A 27,822-nucleotide genomic window follows, 5' to 3' on the forward strand; every position below is an offset into this window, starting at 1 on the left:
CTCCATGTGTAAATCTCTTTTTTGGTCCCTAAAAGGCCTCACTCCTCTTTTCATCACCATTTTGCTATTAATATGCCCTTAGAAAACATTTGGATTCCCTTTTATATTAGCTGCCAGTCTCTTTTCATGCTCTCTCTTTGCTTCTCTTCTTTGCTTTTTCACTTCCCCTTTGAACCTTCTATATTCCGCCTAGTTCTCAGTTGTATTATCCACCTGACATCTGTCATAAGCACACTTTTTCTTCTTCATCTTAATCGCTATCTTTTTCATCATCCGACAAGCTCTGGATTTGTTTGCCCTATCTTTCTCCTTTATGGGAATATACCTTATTGCGCCCAAACTATCTCTTCTTTAAAGGCAGCCCACTGTTCAGTTACCATTTTCCCTGCCAACCTTTGATTCCTGTGGAAGATGTTGCCAAGGGGCAGCTGTAGATAAGGGAGCTTACGATGTTAGATCCTTGGGGGATTCTAGTGAAAGCAGTGCATTTGTGGCGGGGGGCTGGGGGAAAGAGAAGTCATTTTTAAAAATGTTCCAGCTACAATCAGAAAGGTAAGAGTGGAATCAAGTAGCAATGAGCTCACCAAAATGAACAATAGTAGAAAGGCATTGAGAAGAATGCGTCATTAACTATTTGAAAGACTCCAGGTAGGTCAAAGCATAGGAGGGGTGTATGTACAATAAGATGATTTGAGAGTGACAGCCTGTGACATCAAGGCAGTTTTTGAGTGTGAATGGCATTTAGGAGCTGTGGCAAAGTTGAAGTCAATGGGAATCAGGGGGAAAACTCTCCACTGGCTGGTGTCATAACTAGCACAAAGGAAGATGGTTGTGGCTGATGAAGAGCAATCATCTCAGCTACAAGACATTGCTGCAGAGTTCCTCAGGGTAGTGTCCTCGGTCCAACCATCTTCAAATGTTTCATGAATGACCTTCCCTCTATCATAAGGTCAGAAGTGGGGATGTTCATTGATGGTTGCACAGTGTTCAGTTCCATTTGTAACTCCTCAGATAATGAAGCATTCCATGCCCATGTGCAGCAAGACCTGGACAACATTCAGGCTTTGGCTGATAAGTGGCAAGTAACATACATGCTACACAAGTGCCAGGCAATGACCATCTCCAACAAGAGAGAATCGAATAACATCCTCTTGACATTAACAGCATTGCCATTATTGAATCCCTCACCACAAACATCCCTGGGGGTCACCATTGACCAGAAACTTAACTGAACTCACCACATAAATTCTGTGGCTACAAGAGCAGGTCAGGAGCCGGGAACTCTGCAGCGTAACCCACCTCCTGACTCGCCAAAGTCTTTCCACCATCTACCAGCCTCAAATCAAGAATATGATGGCATACTTTCCACTTGCCTAGGCGAGTACAGCTCTAACAACACAAGAGGCTTGCTACCGTCTAGGTCAAAGCAGCCACTTGATTGGCACCCTATCCACCACTTTAAATGTTCATTCTCTTCACCAACGGTGCACTGTGTCTGCAATGTTTACCATCTACAGGATGCACAGCAGCAACTTGCCAAGGCTTCTTCAACAGCATCTCCCAAACATGTGACCTCTACCGCCTAGGACAGGGGCAGTCAGACTAGAATACCACCACCTCCAAATTGCCCTCCAAGCCACACACCATCCTGATTTGGAAATATATTACCATTCCTTCACTGTCACTGGGTCAAAATCCTGAATCTCCCTCTCTAACAGACTGTGGATGTACCTTCACCACAGTTATTGCAGCAGTTCAAGAAGGCGGCTCACCACTACCTTCTCAAGGACAATTATGAATGGACAATAAATGCTGGCCTTGCCAATGGCATCCACATCTCATAAGTGAATAATGAAAAACAGAGAATGTTGTTCGTGACTTTGGTTTGACCTGCTTCAATGTTGTAGATGTGGAAGAAGCCTGATTGGAAAGATTCAAACAAGAAGTTATGGGAGAGGTGGGAAAAGACAGGGAAGGCACAAACATATTCAAGTGCTTTGGCAAAGGAAGGGTGGTTGGAAAAGGAGCATTAATTTGGAAGGACAGAGGGGTCGAATGTGCCTTTTAAAGCAGGAGAGTGATAATGGCTGTTTCGAAAGGAAGAGGGGCAGCGCCTGAGGAAAAGGAGCCATTTTCAATATCAATTATTATGAGGGCCATGAAGTTAAGTTGGTGACCAGTAGCTCAGCGGTTTAGTGAGAATGGGGTTAAGTGGGCAGTGTAAGCCCAGAGAGCGCATGGGGGAAATGGGTAAGAAACTAAAGAGAAGTGGAGGTCAGGGTTATGGCAGGGGGAATCCAGGGGAAATTTGGCTAAAGGAGAAGCAGCAGGGGTTGCTGAACAGATGGTCTGTATCTTGGTGAAAAAGAAATCTAATAGCCCCTCACTTTTGTAGTTAGAGGTGAGGATAGAGGGAACAAGGGGGCAGAGTTTAAGGAACTGATTGGTAAGGAAGTAAAAAGTCTGAGGGTTATTGTTTGATCTCCATTATGTTCCTAGAATAATCAAAGGTTTTGGTAGCAAAGAATGAGGGTTGGCAGCGTTTGATCCAGTCCAGCCAGATCTGGTGATGGATGCTTAAACTAGTTGGCCCAAAATATACTCAAGTCTGCACTTCCTTGAATTTGAAGAAGCAAAGGTGAGGGCCTTACTGTGGGGGATGACCAAATAGTAGATACTAAAGGTTTAGCTGGGGAAAAAGGCATCAAAGTTGGAGATGAGGCAGTAGTTGAGCAAATCAACATCTATGCACAAGTCATGGTTAATGGAACATCAAAGGACAGGCAATTGGGAATTTGAAAGTGCAGCTTTAAGAGACATAAGCAGAGTTTTCTCCACAGGCGCGCACAGAAGGAATTGGGTTGGAAGGAGATAGAGAAATGTGAGTGGTGAGGCATAATATGAAGTGGTCAGCGTTACCTTTGTCAACGATCGAGACCACAGAAGTAGAGAGCTCACTAGAGCTGGAGAGGTTGAAAGGGTCCCCAAAAATATGAGTAGGAGAGTTTATATGGAGGGAGAAATTTAGGGAGGTAAGAGAATAGTGAATTCAGTGGAGAGATAGCAAAGGGAGCTGAAATAAAGTTTTAAATCACCAACGACGAGGAGTCTCTCTGTGCAGAGACTGAATGAGGATATCTCAGATATCTCAGGGACCATGACAGGGTGGGCAAAAACAGTTGTGGGGGGGGGGGGGTGCGGGTGGTATCAGCAACTGAAAAAAGTGAGGAAAAGGAAAAGAGACTTCATTTTTAAGTTAGTCTTACCTCCAAATAGAAAAAGAGTTCCAGTTAGCAACAGTAACGCATAAGCTCGTGCTAAAATGCTAATAAATCCAGCCATTCCTCCAAAAATCATCAGGATGAGACTCAGTGGAAGCAGAACTACAAAAGTTCCATGCATATCTGTAAGAGAAGCAAAAATCAAACCTATTTCATCCAACTGAAAACTCATAAGGCAAAATGCACTTCTGTGAAATGGAAAATACCTAATATATTTCACAAGTTTAGTTTAGTTTAGAGATACAGCACTGAAACAGGCCCTTCGGCCCACCGAGTCTGTGCCGACCATCAACCACCCATTTATACTAATCCCATAATCCTATCACATCCCCACCTGTCCCTATATTTCCCTACCATCTACCTACACTAGGGGCAATTTATAATGGCCAATTAACCGGAGCACCCAGAGGAAACCCACGCAGACACAGGGAGAACTTGCAAACTCCACACAGGCAGTAGCCAGATTTGAACGCGGGTCGCTGGAGCTGTGAGGCTGCGGTGCTAACCACTGCGCCACTGTGCCACCGTTGTGGATAAAGGACTAGAATTTCTTTTGTTTGCCACTAGGGAATCACCTCATGAGTCTACAGGTCTTAGTCCTTTTGAATTAGTCTATGGACATGAGATTAGAGGTCCTCTAAAACTAATCAAAGAAAAGTTTTTAGAACAGAGGGATGAATCTTCTATGAAGGGTCACTGACCTGAAATGTCAACTTTGCTTCTCTCTCCACAGATGCTGCCAGACTTGCTGAGCATTTCCAACATTTCTTGTTTTTATTTAAGATTTCCAGCATCTGCAATATTTTGATTTTATTATATTGACAAATCTTCTGTGTTAGATTATGTATCTGCCTTCCGGGAATGGCTCATGAGTGCCTGCAAAGTGGCTCAGGAACACCTAAAAGCTTCCCAAACAGCCATGAAGAAATGGGCAGACAAGCATGTCGAGACCCGAACATTTCAACCAGGGGATGAGGTGTTAGTATTACTGCCTTTACAGGGTGAACCACTGAAAGCACGGTTCAGTGGTCCATATAAAGTGGCAGAGGTAGGAAGCCCCGCCTCCTACACAAAACCCAGCCCTTTAAAACAATTGCGGACTGCCTTTTAAATAGGGCGCCAGCCTAGCATGACCCAGAACATCACCCTACCAGCATCACCTAACTGGCCGGCTCCCATTAATTGGATAGCCCTGACAATATTGCAGTTTCACTTCTGCCCCCACCTCCCCTCCCCACCACAGGGACTTCGCCTAAAAGTCTATGTACGTGCCAAAAACACTTCATTTTTGCCACTAAGATATGACTTGTGTTAATATTATAAAGCATTTTACAACAGGTGCAAAAAATTGGAATATGAATGGAAATCTGACACTGAGTGCCAAAGTAGGAGGACAAGGATAGACAGACTAAAATGATACAACAGAACAAAGAAAAACTTTAGTGTGTGCTCTGTAAAGCTGAACAGAAAAGAAATTAGTACTGACCATGAATTTAATCCAGCAAAGCAAATAAATTTCGAAGAGTAAAAAAATGAAAAATGTAATAGAACAACGTTTTTAAAAGTGTCTGTAGAAACGGGGCCGGATTTTAAGGAGCCCTCGCCGTTGGGATCCATGCCAGAGGGTGCTTGAAGATGGCCCTGGATAAGATCCATCACAGACCTCGACGCTGGCAGGGCCCAGCCTGATATTATCGTCAGCAGCGAGGCCTCGTGGCAGCCCACTCGACCCTCGGCAACAAGACCGCAATTTAAGTATTTCAATAAATTAAAATACTCGAATTAATGAATCTCACGTCTCCTCCTGATGTCCCGCCATGATCTTCAACCCGGTGGCCAGCAGTGCCACGCCTTTCGATCCCAATCTGACGAAATGAGGTGGAACACTGGTGGGGAGGGGGGAGGAGGTAAGTTTATCAGTGCAGGAGGAGGGGGTGGGAATGGGATCAAATTAGCGTCATGGGTGTAGGGGATGTTGGGAAGGGTTGAATTTGAAAGTTTGTGCAGTTTGGAGGGGGAAGGTCAAATTTGTAAGTAAGTAAGTCAGTAAGTGTTTTGGGGGGAAAGGGCAAATAAATAACTTAATTGTTATTGGAGGTTGGGAGAGGGGCAAATGAAATTTAATTATTTATTTTTATTCACTTCACCTTTAAATATTTAAGTTTCCCAGTAGGGCTGACAGCCCTTTAAAAATGGCGTCAGTGCCTGCATACAGGCAGCTGACACTACTGCCAGGGACGGACAGCCCATCCCCTCCACATGATCAGGGGTGGCCCACCCCACCTATTTAAATGAGCCACCACGCTTGGAATTGCAGAAGCTCTTTGGCGTGTGACCCGACATTTTTTTCAGCGGTGGGCTTATAAAATTCAGCCCCAAATGGGTGAAGATTATCTCCAATAGCAATCTTAGAGCAAATTTTACATTACAGAGAGTAGGACATTAAAAAAAAGCATTCTCAATTAAATTCAAACAGCCACATCAGGAGAGAACAGCACATGGGTCATAAACCAAGGCAGCAATGGGTATCCTTTGGGTAGCCCAAGACCCAATCACTCATTTTCTGTGTATCAGCAAATAATAGTGATACATTAGGCTGATATAAAGTGAAAGCATCAGGTATACTGCCTGGGAATCAGGCATTGACCAGCAACATCCAGTACAAAAAGTCAAAGACAAACTGAATATTGATAGAACAGAAGCTCATGTGATTCATAAGTGCGAACACAAAGGGTTCCATGCCTGCAGTGACATCCTAGATGGAAGCCTGGAGCTACTCCCTAATGTCCATTCGAATGATGCATGTCTCCTTTAGCATGCAGCAATGCACTGCCACTGGCTGATGTTGCTGATATCTTGAAAAGATCCGAATGCAAGAATGTCAAGACGATTGTCAAAGGCAAAATACTGCAGATGATTAGCACTAGCAGCGCCATGACTGCCCTGGAGCGTAGCTTAAGTTGCTCCTGCAGCAGAGCTTTGGCCACCTCCCTTGGGAATCATGGATCTTCTGTGATGCTCAAAGCATTTCCCTAGATCCAATATATTGGGTGACAGGTGCTCTCCTCCTATGATGATGCCAAGTCTCTTGTCATCCAAATATGTTTCATTTTCATCTTCTTCCCATTCCTACAATTAGCACAAATGTAAAACAGTGATAATTGGGTGGTCCACTATAATATATAGCAGGGTGGTAGCACAAAGTGCACAGGCAGAGTTGGATGCTCCTGTCAACAGTGCAGTCCTACTATAGCAACATAGTATAGTAAATACTAACTACTATAGTAAATAGAAACACGTGTTTCAGACATATTGGATTAGCCTCCAGCTGATCCATAACCAGCAGTGCACACAAAACGCAAATGGGAGAGAGATCCAGTTTAACGGGTCTCCAACCCGTAAAACTCTATATTGCACCCCAAAATTAAGTACACAAAGGACCCAGGGGAACTTAGGCGTGACAGGTCTGCTTATTTATGGGAAGCTGGTTCCCACTGGGATTTGTATCAGGTCACTCAAACACATTTTACACAGCAACAGTTCCAGGCAGGAAAAGACCTTCGGTCCATCTAGTCCACCTATCCACAGTATTTCCTCTGTGTATTTCTAATAATCTTGACAAAGACCTATCTAGTTCCTTCTTGAAGCCTATTAAGGTGTTTTATTTGACTACCAGTGCTGTAACCTGTTACATTTTTAGTTAAAAAAAGTTCCTTCTTCACTTCCTACTTTTTTGATGTTCTTAATTTGTCTATATGACCCCATGTAGATTTTTACATTTGTCAGAGAAAGGAGCTCTTTTGTTGAAGGTCTAGGCTAAAATGAAACCTTGGTCCCAGAAATAAAATGCTGGCCTTGAATTTCCTCAAAATGAATTACACCACCATTGCACCTTTACAAAGTTCTGCGTCTGCCAGTGACCTCTAGAGGGAGTTACACATTCAGGTGGCCATGCCCTGGTGGGGGCCTGCCCAAGGGCAGGTCCTCTGCTCTTTTTCTCCACCCAGTAGAGATGAGCACGACTCGGGAAGAGGGTACATGAGGTGGTTTCCCATTGCCTTCCTCAGACCAGAACAGGAAATGAACACATGCTGTTGGTGTTGTCCTGGACCACATGTTAGCCATCCAGCCAAATAGGGTACCAGGTCCCCCATTCATTGGTATAAACCTGGTATAAGCTTCTGAACTAGACTAGAAGGTTGCTTCAATGCAACCTTTAAAAGGACAATTCAGCCTGGACTATTCAGCAGCAAACTGGAAAAGAATCAGGTAAGGGAGAAACAGTGCTTCCCTCTTTTATTTCACTCTCAAATAACTTCACTGCATATTTTAGCCATATTTTTGTTACATTTGTACAGAATTATGAGCAATCGACCACCATCTTTATTTTATCATTTTCGAGATGTGGGCAAGGCAAACATTTATTGCCCATCCCTAGTTGCCCTGATACAACTGAATGGCTTTCTAGGCCTTTTCAGAAGGCAGGTAAGAGGTAACTGCATTGGTGCGGTACTGGAGTCACATATTGTTCAGGCTGGGTAAGAATGGCAGGTTTCCTTCCCTAAAGGAAATCAGTGAATCAGTTGGGTTTTTACAACAACCTGACAGCTTCATGGTCAAGTTTTTATTGACACCAGCTTATTATTGCTCATTTTTTAAAAACTGAACTCAAATTCTCAAAATCCCATGGTTAATGTGTGCAAGAAATGTTGTTTAAAGATCTTTTACTTTTTGAAATGTTGGATGTATTCAGATCAGCTGGATATAATAATTGAACTGGAACCAGACTTTTTTGTTGACATAAGAACATGGAAACAGGAATAGGGCATTCAGCCCCTTGTGGCAGTTCCACCATTTAATTAGATAATGGCTGACCAGTACTTCAATGACATTTACCCGCTTTTGATCCACATTCCTTGATACTGTTACAAATATGCAACCTTTGTCATAATATATAGACAATAGCTACAGTCCTATATATTAATAATGAATTTGAAACATAGGTTTCAATAATAACCTACAGGTGGATTCTGAGTGAGGTGGGGGTTGATGTGATAGCGGGTACAAAACCAACACGATGTTTCGGCACGTCAGAATGTCCGATTTTAATGCACGATGCACACCCACAAGGCACAATCCCTACTTGACTATTTAAAGGACGAAGTCAATGCAGATGTTGGGAGGTTTTGTATAAAGACGACAATTGTGGCAGATGAACTCAGGAAGCTCAAAGGCTGCAGCCAGCAACTGGGGCAGTAATGACTAGCAAGGAAATAATCTGAGCTCAGCAATGGGAAGCACACACATCCTGCTGTCAGGTATAGTTAGAGGTAACTGAGAAGATGAGCAGCTTGAGCATTTTGGACCCATTCCTGGATCCAGTGCAGGAAACACTTTAATGACCTTAGCAGGTCAGGAAAGGTTAGTACAGTTCCAGATTTACCTACATTCTGTAGTGCTCCCACCCCCACCCCCCCCCCCCCCCCCCACCACTCACTCTGTCTTGTCAAGTGTAATCCATTGTGTCACAGCCACTTACTTTGCAAGTGTACATATTGTCATGAACACGTGCTATGCTGAATGATGATTTTTTTTTAATCCATTGGTTGGAAACCTGAATTAAACTTTAAAAAGAAAGCAGGAGACAAAGAACTGGAATTAAACTTTTAAAAGAAAGCAGGAGACAGAGGATTGATAAAAGGTCACTGTAGCAGCTAAAATGGCCACCACAATTTGCATCTAAATACCTTACATACCAATGTATTGAGGTGGAGATGTCTTCTTCTTTGGCCTCCTTGTATCGAGAGACAATGGGTAAGCGCCTGGATGTGGTCAGTGGTTTGTGAAGCAGCACCTGGAGTGGTATAAAGGCCAATTCTAGAGTGACAGACTCTTCCACAGGTGCTGCAGATAACGTTGGTTGTCGGGGCTGTTACACAGTTGGCTCTCCCCTTGCACTTCTGTCTTTTTTCCTGCCAACTGCTAAGTCTCTTCGACTCGCCAGACGTTAGCCCCGCCTTTATGGCTGCCCGCCAGCAATGGCGATCACTGGCGACTGACTCCCACGACTTGTGATCATTGTCACAGGACTTCATGTCGCGTTTGCAGACGTCTCTAAAGCGGAGACATGGACGGCCGGTGGGTCTGATACCAGTGACGAGCTCGCTGTACAATGTGTCTTTGGGGATCCTGCCATCTTCCATGCAGTTCACATAGCCAAGCCATCTCAAGCGCCGCTGGCTTAGTAGGGTGTATATGTTGGGGATGTTGACCGCCTCGAGGACTTCTGTGTTGGAGATATGGTCCTGCCACCTGATGCCAAGGATTCTCTGGAGGCAGCGAAGATGGAATGAATTGAGACGTCGCTCTTGGCTGACATACGTTGTCCAGGCCTCGCTGCCGTAGAGCAAGGTACTGAGGACACAGGCTTGATACACTCGGACTTTTGTGTTCCGTGTCAGTGCACCATTTTCCCACACTCTCTTGGCCAGTCTGGACATAGCAGTGGAAGCCTTTCCCATGCGCTTGTTGATTTCTGCATCGAGAGACAGGTTACTGGTGATAGTTGAGCCTAGGTAGGTGAACTCTTGAACCACTTCCAGAGATTGGTTGCCGATATTGATGGATGGAGCATTTCTGACGTCCTGTCCCATGATGTTTCTTTTCTTGAGGCTGATGGTTAGGGCAAATTCATTGCAGGCAGTCGCAATCCTGTCGAGTCTCTGCAGACGCTCTTCAGTGTGAGATGTTAATGCAGCATCGTCAGCAAAGAGGAGTTCCCTGATGAAGACTTTCCGTACTTTGGTCTTCACTCTTAGACGGGAAAGGTTGAACAACCTGCCACCTGATCTTGTGTGGAGGAAAATTCCTTCTTCTGAAGACTTGAACGCATGTGAGAGCAGCAGGGAGAAGAAGATCCCAAACAGTGTAGGTGCGAGAACACAGCCCTGTTTCACACCACTCAGGATAGGAAAGGGGTCTGACGAGGCGCCGCTATGCTGAATTGTGCCTTTCATATTGTCGTGGAATGAGGTGATGATACTTAGTAGCTTTGATGGACATCCGATCTTTTCTAGTAGTCTGAAGAGACCACGTCTGCTGATGAGGTCAAAGGCTTTGGTGAGATCAATGAAAGCAACGTAGAGGGGCATCTGTTGTTTGCGGCATTTCTCCTGTAGCTGGCGAAGGGAGAACAGCATGTCAATGGTGGCTCTCTCTGCTCGAAAGTCACACTGTGCCTCAGGATAGACACGCTCAACCAGCTTCTGGAGCCTGTTTAAAGCGACTCGAACGAAGACTTTCTCCACTATGCTGAGCAGGGAGATTCCACGGTAGTTGTTCTAGTCACCGCGGTCACCCTTGTTCTTATAGAGGGTGACGATATTGGCATAGCGCATGTCCTGAGGTACTGCTCCCTCGTCCCAGCACAGGCAAAGCAGTTCGTAGAGTGCTGAAAGTATAGCAAGCTTGGCACTCTTGATTATTTCAGGGGTAATGCCGTCCTTCCCAGGGGCTTTTCTGCTGGCTAGAGAATCAATGGCATCACTGAGTTCCGATTTTGTTGGCTGTACATCCAGCTCATCCATAACTGGCAGAGACTGGGCTGCATTGAGGGCGGTCTTCGTGACAACATTTTCCCTGGAGTACAGTTCTTGGTAGTGCTCAACCCAGCGGTCCATTTGCTGGAGATGTAGGTCTGGTAACATCTCCAACCCAAACAATGGCTTATGAATTTTGAATGAACTACCTGCCTTGTCTTCATTACAAGACATTAAAGGGCAATCTTGGAGCACTAACACTGGTGGAGATGAGCCACTCAATGGATAATCCTGAGACAATGGGACCTAAAAGATTGGGAATTCTTAGACCTGATCTAATTAAGTTGTAAAAGGTACGATACATTGGGCTATCATGTGACAGACCTTCTATCTGTGTGAAAACTTGTAGTTCCTTCTCTCTATAGCAGACAAGCACCTGCATTTGAGCAGTGCAGGATCCAAGTGGGGTCTGTCTCTCTCTCTCTTTATCCAGGCAACCTGGCAAGTTCAAACCCTGTCTGCTGGCTGCAAAACATCCAAGTTTATCATTGCTACAGACAGAGACCCCAGGAAGCAAACCATCTGCATCACTGTCTCCAAGAAAACCCTGAACCAGTTGGCCACATCTACCAGCCAGGAACTTCAGGATCACAAACCCATCTGGAAGACAACTGGATTACCAGACTCCACAGACTGCATATTCTTTTTTTTATATTGTACTGGACTCTAATCCAACCAATCCATTCTTCTCCACTCTGTAACCTTTTTGTGTGTGTGTGTGATTCTCATGTGTGTGTTTGTGTGAAAGTTGGAGTGTAGTTTATGATTTTACTTAGATTGGTTTTTGGTTTTAAATACAATAAACTAACCTCTTTCTTGTTTAAACTCAAGAAAACTTGTCCGAATGTTTTTTTTTAATGAAAGGAGCATAGGAACATAGGAGCGGGAGTAGGCCATTCAGCCCATTAAGCTGTCCCGCCATTCAATATAATCATGGCTGATCATCCACTTCAATGCCTTTTTCCCACACTATCCTCATATCTCCTTATGTTATTTGTATTTAGAAATCTGTCAATCTCTGCTTTAAACATACTCAATGACTGAGTTTCCACAGCCCTCTGGGGTACAGAATTCCAAAGATTCACAACCCTCTGAGTAAAGAAATTTCTCCTCATCTTTGTCCTAAGTGGCTTCCCCCTTATTTTGAAATTGTGTCCCCTGGTTCTAGACTCCCCAACCAGGGAAAACATCTTAGCTGCATCTACCATGTCTATCCCTTCAAGTATTTTGTAGGTTTCAATGAGATCACCTCTCATTCTTCAAAACTCTAGAGAATACAGCCCAGTTTCCCCAATCTCACTTCATGGGACAGTCCCACCATCCCGGGAACAAGTCTGGTGAACGTTCGTTGCACTCCCTCTATGGTAATAACATTCTTCCTATGTTAAGGGGACTAAAACTGCACACTAAAAGTGCGGTCTAACCAAGGTTCTATACAATTGAAGCAAGACTTCACTACTCCTGTACTCAAATCCTCTTGTGATAAAGGATAACTTATCATTAGCCTTGCTTGCTGCACCTGCATGTTAGCTTTCAGTGACTTATTGACAAGGACACCCAAGTCCCTTTGTACATCTACACTTTCTAATCTTACATTTAAGAAATACTCTGCACATCTATTCCTCCTACCAACGTGGATAACCTCACATATTTCCACATTATATTCCATCTGCCACGTTCTTGCCCATTTACTAAGTCTGTCCAAATCCCCTTGAAGCTGCTTTGCATCTTCCTCACAACACACATTCCCACCTAGTTTTGTGTCATCCGTGAACTTGGAAATACTACATTTGGTCCCCACATCCAAATTATTGATACATATTGTGAACAGCTGGGGCCCAAGCACTGATCCCTGCGGTACCCCACTAGTCACAGCCTGCCAATGCAAGAATGACCTGTTTATTCCTACTCTCTGCTCTTTGCCTGTTAACCAATCCTTAATCCATGCCAGTATATTACCTCCTATCCCATGTGCTTTAATATTGCTAACCAATCTCCTGTGGGGAATTAGCACAGATGATCATAGCACAAAAAGGGTTAAACACTCATTGAACTAGTAAGCACGTCCACTGTTTAAAAGAAATAAACCCTGTTGCGGTCAAACAAGGAGAGGGACAAGAGGGGTGTGCCTTTCGACCCCTCCTCACCTGATCCTAACATCCTTCTCTTTCTTTCTTTCTTCTCTTCAAAGTTGGTATGGCCTGTTCCCTGGCTGTTTCTAAAACATATTGTTCTATATCATCGTCCTAAATACTTTCCATCACTATCAACTGCTGCATGCTACCCCCAAAGGCTGATTTCATTCCCATTTTCTCTGTTGGACATCCAGCAAGCAGCCCAGATGTGTTCATTGCTTATGATTCGCTTGTTCCTAAGCCATGACCCATTCCATCCGAAATTTATATTTTATCTTCCAACACAAATATTGTGATGACTCTGCACCCTCATTTCACTCTTCCAGATCAGAGTTTGCCTCACAAGATCACAAGATAATTACAGGCGAGGACAACAATTTATCTTATCCTGCCTCATCCATTCAGAGAGATCCTAATGTCCCCCTAATCCAGCATCCAATTGTTTTTTTTTTAATGATTCCAAGGGTTTTGTCACAACTACTCTATCTGGAATTTTGTTTCTGTGAAAAAGAATTTCCTGATATCAATCCTAAAATTGCTTTTCACTAAATTAAACCAGTGTTCCTTTGTACTACTCCTGCAATTTAATTTAATGTTTTAGGTTAACTTTCCCTGTACCTTTAACAATCTTATATACCTCTATAAGATCATTTCTCATTTGCCTCCTTTCCTGGCTGAAAAGCCTGAGGTTCTCCAAACTTTTCTCATAACTCAGACTCCTGATGCTAAAGACAAGCTCATTGCCGTTCTCTCCACTGCCTCCAATACTTGAATCTCTCTTCAGTTTCTTAGCAACTAAAACTGGACACAGTATTGATTTGATTTAGAGATACAGCACTGAAACAGGCCCTTCGGCCCACCGAGTCTGTGCTGACCATTAACCACCCATTTATACTAATCCTACACTAATCCCATATTCCTACCACATCCTCACCTGTCCCTATATTCCCCTACCACCTACCAATTTATAATGGCCAATTTACCTATCAACCTGCAAGTCTTTTTTTGGCTGTGGGAGGAAACTGGAGCACCCGGAGGAAACCCATGCAGACACAGGGAGAACTTGCAAACTCCACACAGGCAGTACCCAGAATTGAACCCAGGTCGCTGGAGCTGTGAGGCTGCGGTGCTAACCACTGCGCCACTGTGCCGCCCTCGTAGTCTAGTGTGGTCAGACCAGGGTAATATAAAGTTTGATCATTGCCACCTCTGAGTTACATGTTTATGCTTTGGTTACATAGTTCAACATCTGCTTGGTTTTGTTGATCACTGTTCTATTAGTTCAACAAGTTCAACATCAAGGCTCTTTCAGCTTCACCTTCAGCTATTTCATCAACATTCATGGAGTATGCCTGTTGTCCATTTTTCTTCCTACATGTAGCACTTCACACTTTTCTATATTAAATTCCACCTGCCATTGTTCTTCTCATTTACATACCTTTTTTCAATTCATTGAGTAATTTTTAATTCCATTGCTCCTTCCAGTTTGGTATCATTTGCAAATCTGATCATTTGTATCAAATTTCCATAAAGCAGACAACTTCCCCATCATGCTTACTTATCTAGTGGGTTGTTTTAAACTATTTCATGTTAATCAAGATGACAGATGTCAATGGTGAGAAATAGAACAGCTAACCACTTTTACCACTCATGACAGCATCAAATATTCCCAGATCTGGTGTAGCATGAACCAAATGCAGAGTGATATTGCCCTGACTCAGCTCTGACAACATGCAGTAACCTTATTTTCAGAGGAGTGTTCATTAATGTTCCAGTTCTCATAGCTTATCAAGGTGAGTCAATTTGTGCTGAATTGTGGAAAGTTATCTGCAGCTGATAAGAACTGGGTTAAGGTGGTTCAATTACTTTCACTCAGCAACCTTGCTATTAGTAGAAACAAAGGATTTGAGCCAAGTTCCCAAAGGTGGAAGGGAACAAGTTTTTGCTCCACTTGATTCAGACAGCTGATTTCCTCATTCTGAAAGCATAGTCTCTTGTCCTTTAACCATTTGTTACCACAGATTTAATATCCAAGTTTATTACTTGGTGTCTCCATATTACATCTATTACTTCAGAAATCTTCTTTATATCTCCTTTCACAATTTGCCTTGCTAAGAAAACTCATCTTAGATTATTTAATTTGTTTTCATAGCCCAGCAATCTACTGCCACACTTATCTTGATTCTGAATGAGTGGTCTAAAATGGTCAAACTGTTGTCGTAAATTTGTCCAAAGTGGTTTGCAATGTGCATGACAATTATACGAGCCAGGATCTGCAAATTCTTTCATATACATGCCGCTTGTCAATGGTTGCAGTTAGCCATCCAGTAAAGGAAATTTACTTTGACATTTCAAGCTTCTTATGATATCTAAATGTCAGTTGTTGAAAGTCCCTTTGTTCTTGCCTCTGCCCTTTTGAATGCATCAATGTCTCTCACGTTATTCTAAATGCAGTGATGCCAACAATCTGCTCTTCAAAGCTGTCAATCACATTACATTTAATATTTATGAGATATCATTGGTCTTGATACAGTCACGGGTTACACTGAGATACAATATTTAGTTCAAAGATGAAAAAAAACTTGCAGTTCTTGTTCCACAGTAATCTATGAATCATAACATTGTTTAGCTAGCGGGGAAGACAGGAAAGACTTTATTTACTTTGATACAAAGAAGAAATTTCCATCATGCCTTTGTCCAAAAATGTCCAATTGAACATATATAATTTCATATAAACGTAACTATTGCATTCCCAACACAATTGGCTTACTGCATTTCAGTTTGGGGGCATAATTAAATTCTATGTCAATGAACGTTATTCATTTGGGCTTCAATTTTGAGCTCACTCGAACATGAATTTCTGCATTACCAGTCAAAGTCATTCCTTGTTTATGACCAAGCTTCAAATGATTTCAGCATCATTATGAGACACATCATTCATCATCCTAGTCATGTGTCACTGTTTCATGTCAGTCAAATTCAATATTATTTGGCTAGATGTCACTCCAGTCATAAAACTGTGAGTGGAATTTTACGAGGCCCTGTATCACCAGTGGGGCCTCACACACAGCAGGCGACATATCAGAAATTCAAAGATGCTTTGCCTGTAATTTTCCATCCATGATATTAATGGGAGGAAAATCATTGGCAAGCCACTCACAATTTTTCAATAAGCTGCCAGCTGCATGCGAGGCCCTATTTGGGCCCTCGGAAAACTCCGCCCATTGAGTTTTCAAAGAAAGAAACAATTATGATTAATTTTGTTCCAGACTACTTATATATAGCAAAATTACTACTGTGTACTTATGAGACTGAAGCAAATAAATGAGTTGTTCTGTGAAAAAAGGCCAATTTTTCTGAGATGAGGATAGATGCATATAATTCTATGTCTTTAACAGAATCAGTACTAGGCAGCAGCCTTCTGCTGAGAACAAAATGAAGACAATCAAATATCAGATGTCAACAGCTACCATAGCTGGGAGGAAGGAAAACACCAGCACGCTAGAACCCTTCACTTCTCTCCTTCCTCCCTGTAAGGAGCCTCACCTTGCTTAGTACCTCTCCATGACTGCATGGTGAAACTTCGCCATTCTGGGGATCCCTGTTCCCTCTTTTTTTATAGGCAGGCCTTCTGAAAATACATTTTGTTTCTGCTATATGTCCCATTTGCTGCAGGGTTTTTAAATATTGCAGAGATACTATGTCTTAAAACGTAGTACGAGACATTAACATTTTAAATAAACTTAAGAGCCTTCAATGGAGTTTGCCTGAGATTATATTGTGACATCCCATGCATGCATTGATAATGACTCCACTAAGAATTTCATTTTTTATTTATTCATGGAATGTGCACCTTGCTGGCAAGGCTAGCATTTATTATCCATCTCTAATTCCCATCGATAAGATGGTAGCGAACTGCCTCTTGAACTGCTGCAGTCCATGTTGTGTTGGTACTCCCACAGTTAGGTAAAGACTTCCAGGATTTTGACACACTGACAATGAAGGAATAGCAATGTATTTCCAAGTTAGGATCACACGTGACATGCAGGAGATGGTGTTCCCGTGTGCCTGCTGCCCTTGTCCTTCTAGACATTAGAGGTTGCAGATTTAGGAGGTGCTGTTGAAGTAGCCTTGTTAACTTGCTGCAGTGCATCTTGTAGATGTTACGCACTGTAGCCACAATGCACCAGCAATGAAGGGAGTGAATGCTTAAGATGCTACCAATCAAGCGGGATGCTTTGTCCTCGATGGCGTCAAGCTTCTTAAGTGTTTTTGGAGCTGCACTCATCCAGGAAAGTGGGGAGGCTGACACTCCAGTGCAGCACTAAGAGACTGCTACGCTGCCAGAGATGCCATTTTTCAGATGAGACATTAAACCGAGGCCCCATGTACCCTCTCAAATGGATGTTAAAAATCCCATTGCACTATTTCGATGAAGAACAGGGGAGTTATCCCTAATGTCCTGGCCAATAGTTATCCTTCAAATAACATCATAAAAACAGATTATCTGGTCATTATCACATTGCTACTTCTAAGAGGTTTCTGTGCGCAAATTAGCTGCCGTGTTTCATACATTACAACACTTCAAAAAAGTAGTACAATGACTGTAAAGCACTTTAAGGGGTTCATTGGTCGTGAAAGGCACTATATAAATGCAGGTCTTTCTTTCACAACCATCTTCCTTTGTGCTAGGTATGACTCTAACCAGTGGAGAAATTTCTACTGATTCACATTGACTTCAATTTTACTAGGGCCCCTTGATGCCACACTTAGTCAAATGCTGCCTTGATGCCAAGGGCAATCACTCTCTCTGCACCTCTGGCATTCAGCTCTTTTGCCCTTGTTTGGAGGCTGTGATGAGTTCTGGAGCTGAGTTGTCCTGGAAGAACCTAAATTGAACATTGTTGAGTAGGATATTGGTGAGTAAATGCCACCTGATAGCACCATCAACAACACCTTCCATCACATCGCTGATGATAGCAAATATACTCTCTTGGCATTTCTTCGCGGACAAAGATTTTGGGGAGGATGTAGTCATCGGTTGCAGGCCCGCTGGTGGCTAGTCAGGCCTATCTGTGACCAGCAGATTCTCCTACAGCGGGTACAAGTGAAGGTGTAGTTGCTGCTGGGGGCAATTATATCTAACCTTCTCCTCCTTTTCTCTTTCATGCTGGTTCTGAGTATACTGATGGGACCGTAATTGGCGGCTTTGCATTTGACCTGCTTTTTGTGGACAGGACATACCTGGGTAATATTCCACATTATCGGATAATGCACGAAGTAGCAACAAAGGAGCAATAGCAACCATAATATGATTGAATTCAATGTTGTGTTTGAAAGGAACAAGCTGAAATAGTTGTTAAGATTCTAGATTTAGGTAAGGCCAACTCTCAACGGGATGAGACAGAGGCTGTACACATTAAACTGGACAAATCAAAAGATCACTGGGAGATGTTCAAAAACTAATTTAACATGGTACAAAACCAATTTATATCCCTAAGTGTCTACTTGCAAAAAAACAAGCTCTGGACAACTGAAGAGGGAAGGGCCAACAAAAAAACAACAGAAAAAGCATACAGGTATGTAAAAAAATAGCAGAGGTCCTGGTAAATGGGAGAGAAACAAAGAACTGCACAGGGTGACAAAACAAATAGTAAGAGTTACAAAAAGACATTATGAAAAGAATCGTGCAAGAGATATCAAAATCAAAAAACTTTTACAATTACGTTAGGAGAAAGGGGGTGGTTGAGAGCAATGTGAGCCCTTTATAATCTGACAATGGTGAAATTGTAAATGAAAATAAGGAAATGGTGAACATGTTCAAGCATCAGTTTGCATCATTTACAGTGCTGGACATCTCAAGGAAATTGATATTGATTCAGGGACAGGGAGTCAACAAAATTAACATCAGCAAATTAATAATAATGAAGAAAATAATAGGCGCCATGGCATTGCCAGTGGCGGGAACCTTGGCGGCACAGCCACCCACCAGTCGGCCAATTGAGCCTTATTGGCCTAATTAAGGGCCACTTTCCACCCCGCGGGTATTTTGTCTGTGTCAAGAGGGCTCATTGCCACTTGGGCAGACCGCCAGGTAAACCTTAGCAGCCTCCTAGCGGTTTCCCGGGGGGGACTCTCATTTATGAACACTCCATGGCCCACAGAGGGACAATCCCAGTGGCACTGCTCATCCCTGTGGCAACAGTGCCACTGGTGCACCACGACCACCCACATCCCCCCACAACAGTCACCGGGGCCTTCCTGCCTGGCCCCAGCTTTCTTCCCAAAACCTAGCTGCTCTTCACTGAGGCACCCTCAGTCTGAAGCTGCATCCTCAGTCTGAAGCTGCAGCCAATGATTGGATCAGCAGCTCTCGGGGGCAGGCCACCATCCTCAATTGGACGGTGGCCCTGGCAGCAGTCTGTTAATTGGCCTCCGCCAGCAATAAGTTTCCCCAGGTCCTGCCGCCAACCAAAGCAGGGTCACCTCCCACTTTTGTCTCCTGTGGTGGGATTTCCCAGTAAGCTGAAAAATTCAGCCCAATGCCACTATAGAGTGGCAAATCCCAGGGCTATATGGTTTTCATCCCAGAGTGTTAAGGAAATGAAGTGACTCCTGACAATGAACCAGAGCTGCAGGTGCACACCCGTCAAATCTCGCTATTTTACACATATTTCGTACACTTTCGTGATGTCATCCTAAAGCGTCCTCCATTGGCAGACTGAGTTCACCCACGCGATGATCATTCAGATTTCTTCAGCATGAACAGTTCCAATTGTGTATGGTGATTTCATCACATACTTACCTTCACCTAGGTTATGATGTCATCGAACATGTCTGCATACCTTCGTTCAATGAGATCTTTAAATTTTTCCTGTTGGATGCTCCACCAAGAGAGTCCAGGAGAGAAAATATCTTTAAACTGGGAATGTAGCTGCAAATTGTTTCAGATGTGATTATTTGAGCATTAATCTACTATTTATTGGCCTGGATTTTGCGGTCAGCAGCGAAACAGCAGCTTTCGCCATTGATTGCACAAAGAAAAGCAAACTTACCTGGTTTATTGGCTGCAGTGAGAAGTTCCTCCTCCTGCTGCAGCAGGATCTAATGTCTAGGGAAACAGTGAGGTCTTCTAGCATGACGCATTGCTGATGATGCCACGCCCCCCCCCAGTGATGTCACGAGTTGAACACATGACCCTTGTTAGTCTTCAGTTCAATGGCAGGTGAGTTTTTTTTTTATCATTTTACATATTTTAAAACAGTTAGGGACTCCTTTTAAAACTGTTATAAACTTTTAGTTACTTTTAACACTTTTATAACAGTTTTTAAAAGTTTATAAACTTTTAAATACTGAGACAGAGGGAAAAGGGAAGGGAGGCTGAGAGAGGGAGGAAGACAGATACAGCGAGAGACCAAAAGGGAGACACAGAGATTGAGACAGGGGAAAGACACTGAGAGATAGACACCAGATCCAGAGAAACAATTAGAGAGCGGATTGAGATCTGCACACACACACATAGGGCTGAATTTTACGCCGGCCCAGCGGGTCGGATGGTGGCGAAGGGGTGGCATAAAATTGAGCAGGAGGCCTACCCACCCCGCTTCCACATCTGGTCAAGTTTATGGCGTTGGGTGGGGGGTGGGAAACGGCCCTCCCGCCCGAGACCAATCAAGGCCCTTAAGTGGCCACTTAATGGCCAATTAAGGGCCCTCACCTGCCTCCGCGGGTATTTTACCCATGGCATGCGGGCATGCTGGGGACATGAAAGGCCGCCCAGCAATAGCTGTCGGCCTTTCCGCGCCCCGGCAGGGGGAGTGGGTGCATGGCAGTCAGGCACAGGGTGCCCGATTGAGGGCCGACCCCGCCTCCCAACCCACCCCCGGGACCCAAGACCCCCCTCTCCCTCCCAAACGACCACTCCAGCCTCACCAAGGAAGGACCAATCCCCCTGGTGAGGCGACCCCAAATCACCTTACCTCCTGGATCCATCGTGTCGGCTGGGCTGCAGCCCCAGCAGTGGCCACCGCTCCCGGTGGCGCTGCTGGGACTAAGAGCTGCCAGCCCGCTGATTGGCCGGCAGCTCACTGAGGCGGGACCTCCTCCCTGGGTGGAAGTCCCACCTCAGGACAATTAAAGCCCGGGGACCTGTAAAACGTGGGACGGATCCCCTGGCTAGGTGGAAGCAGGATCGCCACCGACTTTCGCATCGGTGGTGAATTCCCGTCCGCCTAAGGTAAAATCCAGCCCATACACACTTAAACACGAGACAGAGAGAGAGATCGACAGAGAGAGAGAGAGAAAAACCCTAGACACACACAGAGGCATAGAGATCCAGACCAAGGGAGACTGAAACAGAGGAAGAGACTGAAACGCTAGACCTTTCTGGCTTCATGGATCAGAAGAATGCTAAAGGACCAATTATAATGGAAACAGGCAGGCATCAAGCAATCAATAGGTATGGGTCCCTTTTCCCCACAGAGCCCGTACTCATTCTTGGGGTAGATCACTGTGCTGCTGCATTTGGAGAGTTGACAGGTGTAGGAAAGTACTGTGTTGTTGACAATTCTTCCTGGCCCCTGGCTTTGCTTAAACCTCTCGACTGCTGAGATCTGTCCCTCGGGTATCAACGGCACCCGGCTCCTCTTCACCACCCACACTTGGCTCCCCCAGCTCCTCTTCCCCCAGTTCCCGTTCCCCCACCCAACCCACAAAACCACTGGCTCCTCAGTCCCACTGATGTGGGAAACAGCCTTTGATGGGAGGGGAAACGGACAGCGAAACTGCCTGAAGTTCCCCACCCCCCCCCCCATGAAGTGCTGTTTCCTACATTGTTGGGAGTGAGGAGCCAGGGTGGGAGGTGGAGGAACCAGGGATGGGGGGAAGTGGGTGGGGTGGGATAAGGAGCCAGGGGAGCTGGGGTAGTGGGGATGGGGCGGGGGGGGTGGGTGGTTGTGGAGGAGGAGAGGCCAGGCAGTGTTGATACCCGAAGGAGAGAACCCAGCAGACAGGCATTGATTAGCCCTGCAATGGTCTTTATCAAAAGGGACTGGGTTATTTTATTTTCCCTGTCTGTAGTTAGCCGGAATTTTCTCAGATTAACACAAGAGGTTCAACACTCCCTCCCCACCCCCTCTCCCATTTTAAACCACACTCTGAGGCCCTAATTCTTAGTGTGTAAAAATCCATGCAAGTTGTGTACAAATAGCCAAAATTCTCCCACTACTGGTCCCTGCCACTTTAAGGATCAGAACAGGACCATCAGTGTGCGCTCCTCTGAAGTCCATTGTGGCACACCACAACTTCCAGCTTTCGCCGCAAGTATGATTGCCAGAGGCTGCGGTGCTGTTGTGGCCCTCAGTGGCAGTGCACATCTCAGCATTTGCCACTACTGGGAAAGGAAAATCCATATCATTACGTTATTTGCAATCCAAACTTATTTGTGAGAGGTTACATGGCTCTTGGGCTAGTGTGCTCCTTTGTTGTGGCTCTCAATCTTTGCTAATCCTTTATCGTCTTTTGTCTTTTCTCCCCCAGTTTCCTCTTTTCCACTGTCTAAGTTCCTCTACCTCTAATACTGGGTGTATTTTAGCCCAACTACAAGTTCAAGTTTAATGTTACTTGCTCCTTCCCCAGACCATGATCAAATTTGGCTTCCACCACTACCCATCCCCAACCATGTTTAAATCTGTATTCAAAAGCAAAGTACTATGATGCTGGGACACTGAAATAAAAGCAGAAAATGCTAGAAATACTCAGATGATCAGGCAGTATCTGTGGAGAGAGAAACAGTGTTCGCATTTCAGAGTGATGACCTTTTGTCAGAACTCAAATCTTTATTTATTGCTGGCAAGAATATGCGACGTGGTACTACCGGTTTATCAGCTTTATTTTGCCACAATATGTTTCCTCGTTGAAGATTGATTTTGCTGCACAGTAATGCATTTCTCTGCTGCTTCTGGATCTCTAAATTCTTTATTGCGCACTCACATCTCACAGGCTATATGTACTCACCCCCATGGAGGAGAAGGTGCTGGAAATAATTGGAGAGTCTGTCACTGAGGGACTGAAACAGTTGAGAATGATGGTGTGTTCCTGCCTAATCCACCCTCTCACATCCCACTTGTGTTATGCACAAGCTGCAGCTGGTGTGACTATGCACCACTTGCTTTCCCCCCCCCCCACCTCCTTCCCTCAACCCCAAACCTGCCCTTCGGTTTTTATGCTTTCAGATACTCAAGAACCGCCACCTGGCCAGACAGTTGTGCGGGAAGCTAAAGGCCTAGAAGGAGCAGAGACTGATGAGGAAGAAACACCATCACTCGATCTGACACTCACAGATACCAGCTCAGCTACTGGCTCTACACATACTGTAGAGTGTAGCTTAGAGATGGAATCTGCATTAGGTGATTCACCAGGCACAAGTGGGCTGTAGCCAGGGCAGATGAAAAGGATAGCACACAAGTTCTGCTGCAGAGGACTCAGATGAGGACTTTGATTGGGCAGCATATAGAAAAAGGCAGATGGGCTTGGTTGTGGACACCAGTGTTCAAAGGGGCTTTCAGGATCTCACAGCAGTCCAGCAATCTGTCCTCCAACAGATTACTGTGATGGCCGAGGTGCCGCCCCGGGCAAGTGGCAGTGGTTTCATGAATCCTGAACACGTTGTCCTCTCTCAAGATGACACATTCATTCTCCCACTGCTGCCACGCTGCCAGAGCCGTTGCTGTTGCCTGTCAGCCGGCCAGCTGCAGAAACTATCGGCACTACGGAGCCAAATTTTGCAGCTTAAGTGTTGAGCGGGACATAACCCTGATAGAGTCACAGTCAAGTGCCACCTGATATCTTGATCTTAATCACACAAAACCAAACACAAAAGCTTCCCAAGATGGTACTGGAGTTCCATTATGTGGATGGGAAGAGACTCTGAGGGATATCACTGCCTTGCTAGTGAATCATCACCAGGATACGTAGGATAAGACGAAGAAGGTGGAAGAGTTAGCTGACACTTTCCATTGGTGTCATGTAGGAAAATAATTTATAGTTGTCAAGTTTCAGAACATGCGAAAAGCATGACCCTAAGCTTCCGGTTGCTTGCCATTTCAACACTCCCCCCTGCTCTCATGCCAACATTTGTGTCTTTGGCCTGCTCCAGTGTTCCAGTGAATATCAACGCAAGCTTGAGGAGCAGCACCTGATCTTTTGAATAGGCACTCTACAGCCATGCGGACTAAACATTGAGTTCAATAACTTCAGAGCATGACTGGCCTTTTTTATATTATATTTTTTAACCATGTGCCTGTTTTTCATGTAGTTAGAGCTGCTCATTATTCTACTACTAACACTTTCTGTGGCCTTTTGCTTTGTCTTTTCACCACAAGCATTAACACACTCTTTGCCTTTGTCCCAGGTCAGCTTTGTTATTTAATCTCTTCTGCCCTCTGCCCTATCAAATATCTTCCCCTTTGTTCTCTCCCCCATTCCCCACCCTGTCACTTGCTTAAAACCTTTGCAAGATCTGATGAAAGGGCACAGACCTGAAGCGTTAACTCTGTTTTTCTCTCCACAGATGCTGCCAGACCTGCTGAGTATTTCCAGCATATTTTGTTTTTATTTGAGATTTCCAGCATCTTCAGTATTTTGCTTTTATTTTCTTACTGGAGTTCTGTTACCTTAGCAGTTGCCTTGTTTCATTGGTCAGTAATACTGCATGGCTTGGTGCTACATAACGTGCATTCATCGGGTAAAACACAGTGGAAGAATTTAAGTTTACCACTCATTTGCTGTTTGGTCAAGTTTTGCAAATAAAATGTTATCTTTCTAGCGTGTTTCAGGACAGTTCTTAAATTAGGCAATTGTGAGATGATGGTTAAATCTGCAGAGTATTTTCTGAAGTCATAGACAATGTTCCCTCTAGGCATGAGTCCAATGTGCTAACTCCACTGTCAGCCCTGCGCAGGCCATGCACAAGTTGGCCCACTAAAATTACTGCACATGCACGTCCACGCAACTAAATTGAAAGCGGTCATGCATTTTTTTTTTAAATCGCCTGCACACTCCACAGAAAAATTAGAGGGAACATTGGTCATTGTTGTGGTCTGCAGATTGCATTTCCAGATTGTTTGGCTGGAGTTACTCTGAAGAGAAGGAGAAAGGGGCAGAGAGCGAGGGGGAGAGATAAAGGAGGGCAGAGCGAAAGGGGGGCTGAGAGAGAGGAGAGCTGAGAGAGAGGGGGAGAAAGGGGGGCAGAGAGAAAGAGGGGGGCTGAGAGAGAGGGGGGGCTGAGAGCGGAGTAAACAGAGAGAGAGAGAGAGGGCAGAGAGAGAGGAGCAGCAAGAGAGAGAAAGAGGGCAGAGAAAGAAGGGAGGCTGAGAGAGAGGGGGGGCTGAGAGAGAGAGGGGGCAGAGAGAGAGATGGAACAGAGACAGAGAGTGTGTGAGAGAGAGCGAGGGGACAGAAAGAGAGTGAATGGGGTAGAGAGCAGGGTGACAGAGAAAGAGAGGGGGACAGAGAGAGAGAGAGACTGAGGGCACATGGAGAGAGGGGGGACCAGAGAGCAGGGGGATGACACAGAGAGGGGAAATGACAAAGAGGGGGAACAACACAGAGGGTAGAATGAGAGAGTGGGGTGAACGACACAGAGAGGGGAATGACACAGAGAAGGGAAAAATAATACAGGGAGGGGGGATGACACAGTGGGAGGGGGACAACACACAGAAGGGATGACAACACAGAGGGGGGAACACAGAGAGGGGAAGGAACACAGGGAGGGGGGACATAGAGAGGGAGTGGGAGAGAGACAGAGAGAGAGAGAGGAGGGAGAGAGCATGATCAAGATCACTCCTGACAGATGTACATCTATCCAGAATACTCCGCATCGCTACAAGAAGTGTGTGGGCAGACATTGACTACTTGAACAAGCAAACAAAATGCCAGGTATTTCACTAAATCAGTGCCAAACATGGTGACCAGAAAGTCGGTCATTAAATTATTCTTCTCATTTAAAGCTTCTTCACACAAATGCACATTTGTTGTTGTTTTGTAAGATAAATGTTTAATGATTTTATATTTCTGAAATTGTCAAACTGACCGCATAGGTAATACAAAGATTGTTATGTGCGCCCCCCGCCCCCACCATGCGTAAGGTTGGATATGCCTGATCCAAGCCTTTAACCTTGTGTTTTAAACTAAGCTAGCTGCTAAGTTATTTTAAAACACAAGTTTAAAGGTTTGTTTTATGTAAACACATGTTAAAATTGCAAAAATCACTAAGGGAATATCTCAATTTCTATGCTCTGGCACGCATTACTTTCACTTGGGACACAAGCTCAGTGGCATGTTGAAATTTGCTGGACTTTTACTTCTATCACAATTCCGCTGCTATCCATTTGGAATCACATTGTTTCAGAACTTGTATTGAGAGGAAAACAGACAAGAAAATCCAAGGAATCTCCAAACTTCAGCACTAAGTTCCTCATGAATACAAGAGTACGGTGTAATGGGGCTGAGTGATATTGGCAAAAAACAGGATGCTGCTGACCCATATACAACAGTTAGTAAATACAATGTAATGGATAGCTTTAGTGTATCCCATCTACAAGATGCACTACAGCAATGCACCAAGGTTCCAGAGACAGCAACTTCCACACCCGCAACCTCTACCACCTAGAAGGACAAGGGCAGCAAATGCATGGCAACACCACCACCTGCAAGTTCCCCTCCAAGCCGTACACCATCCTGACTTGGAACTATATTGCTGTTCCTACACTGTCGCTCGGTCAAAATCCTGGAACTTCCTTCCTAACAGCACAGTGGGTGTACCTACCCCACATGGACTGCAGCAGTTCAAGAAGGCAGCTGATCACCACCTTCTCAACGGCAATTAGGTATGGGCAATAAATGCTGCCATAGCCAGCGATGCCCATATCCCATGAACCAAATAAAATTAATAAACCTTAATCAATCATGAACTATCTAAGATTCCTTAGCAAAATCCATGCTGCATTTGCAGTTTTTTAAACTATCAGGGAAGACATAGTAAAAATGTATTATGTTTCAATGACCATGTTAGAAACAGTCATTACTGATGTTTTATTTTGCTGCAAATTGGATTGAAGGACAAGTATGCCAAAGATCAGTAAGTGTAATGTGCATCATTTACTGTCCAGTTTGAGGGCAGATAAGCTGAGTGGCCAATGCCATTTGAAAGTTGTCTGCATTATATAATTACAATCCATTAAAAGGACACCTTTGATAACAGTTAAGAGGTTTGGCTTGGACATAAATTGGTTAGTCCAGAGAACAATCTTACAGATCGTGACTAACATTTTTAACTGAATAATACATTTAGTAACACCTGCTCAACTTTTTTCAGAAAAGCTTTTTGTTAATAATCATCTTGTCAGACCTGAATCCGAATCGACAGTGATAGTCTAAGATATAGACATAAGTGAATTTAAGAGAATCGCTTTATTGGAGGAACTGAAGGGCTGTCTTTATTAGTAATTGTGTTTATCTAATTTTTTTATTCGTTTTCGTAAGTAAATGACATTTTGTCCATGAGAAATGCTGCTGTTTTTGTATTTTAGAATCCAGGACCTAGTTTAACAGTCTGTTAAGATGAATACACTGGTCTTGGCTATCTACAGTTAATCTCTCTGTCCCTTCCTATCCTCCTCTGCTTTTCTCTTTTCCATATCTCTTATGAAGTACTATTTGCTCCATCTTATAAAATTCTCCTGATTTGAAGATCACTGCCCTTTCATTGGATGCCCTGTCTTAAGATACATATTACAAGCAGGTGGAGAA

At 44.2% G+C, this 27,822-nt stretch overlaps 1 protein-coding gene across 3 annotated transcripts in view; it reads right to left on the reverse strand.

Moving 5' to 3' along the window:
* LOC137383375 (transmembrane protein 114) overlaps positions 1–27,822 on the reverse strand; it is a 174,383-nt gene that overhangs the window by 95,048 nt on the left and 51,513 nt on the right. For 2 of the 3 annotated variants that reach the window (XM_068056136.1, XM_068056137.1), the window contains one exon: positions 3,267–3,404. The exons of the other annotated variant lie outside the window; for it this stretch is intronic. In XM_068056136.1, the coding sequence (XP_067912237.1) occupies positions 3,267–3,404 (138 nt within the window). The remainder of the gene's footprint in view (positions 1–3,266; positions 3,405–27,822) is intronic. 3 annotated transcript variants of the gene reach the window in all.

The sequence above is a fragment of the Heterodontus francisci genome, chromosome 24 (genome assembly GCF_036365525.1).
Source record: "Heterodontus francisci isolate sHetFra1 chromosome 24, sHetFra1.hap1, whole genome shotgun sequence".
In the NCBI taxonomy this organism is placed as follows: Eukaryota; Metazoa; Chordata; class Chondrichthyes; order Heterodontiformes; family Heterodontidae; genus Heterodontus; species Heterodontus francisci.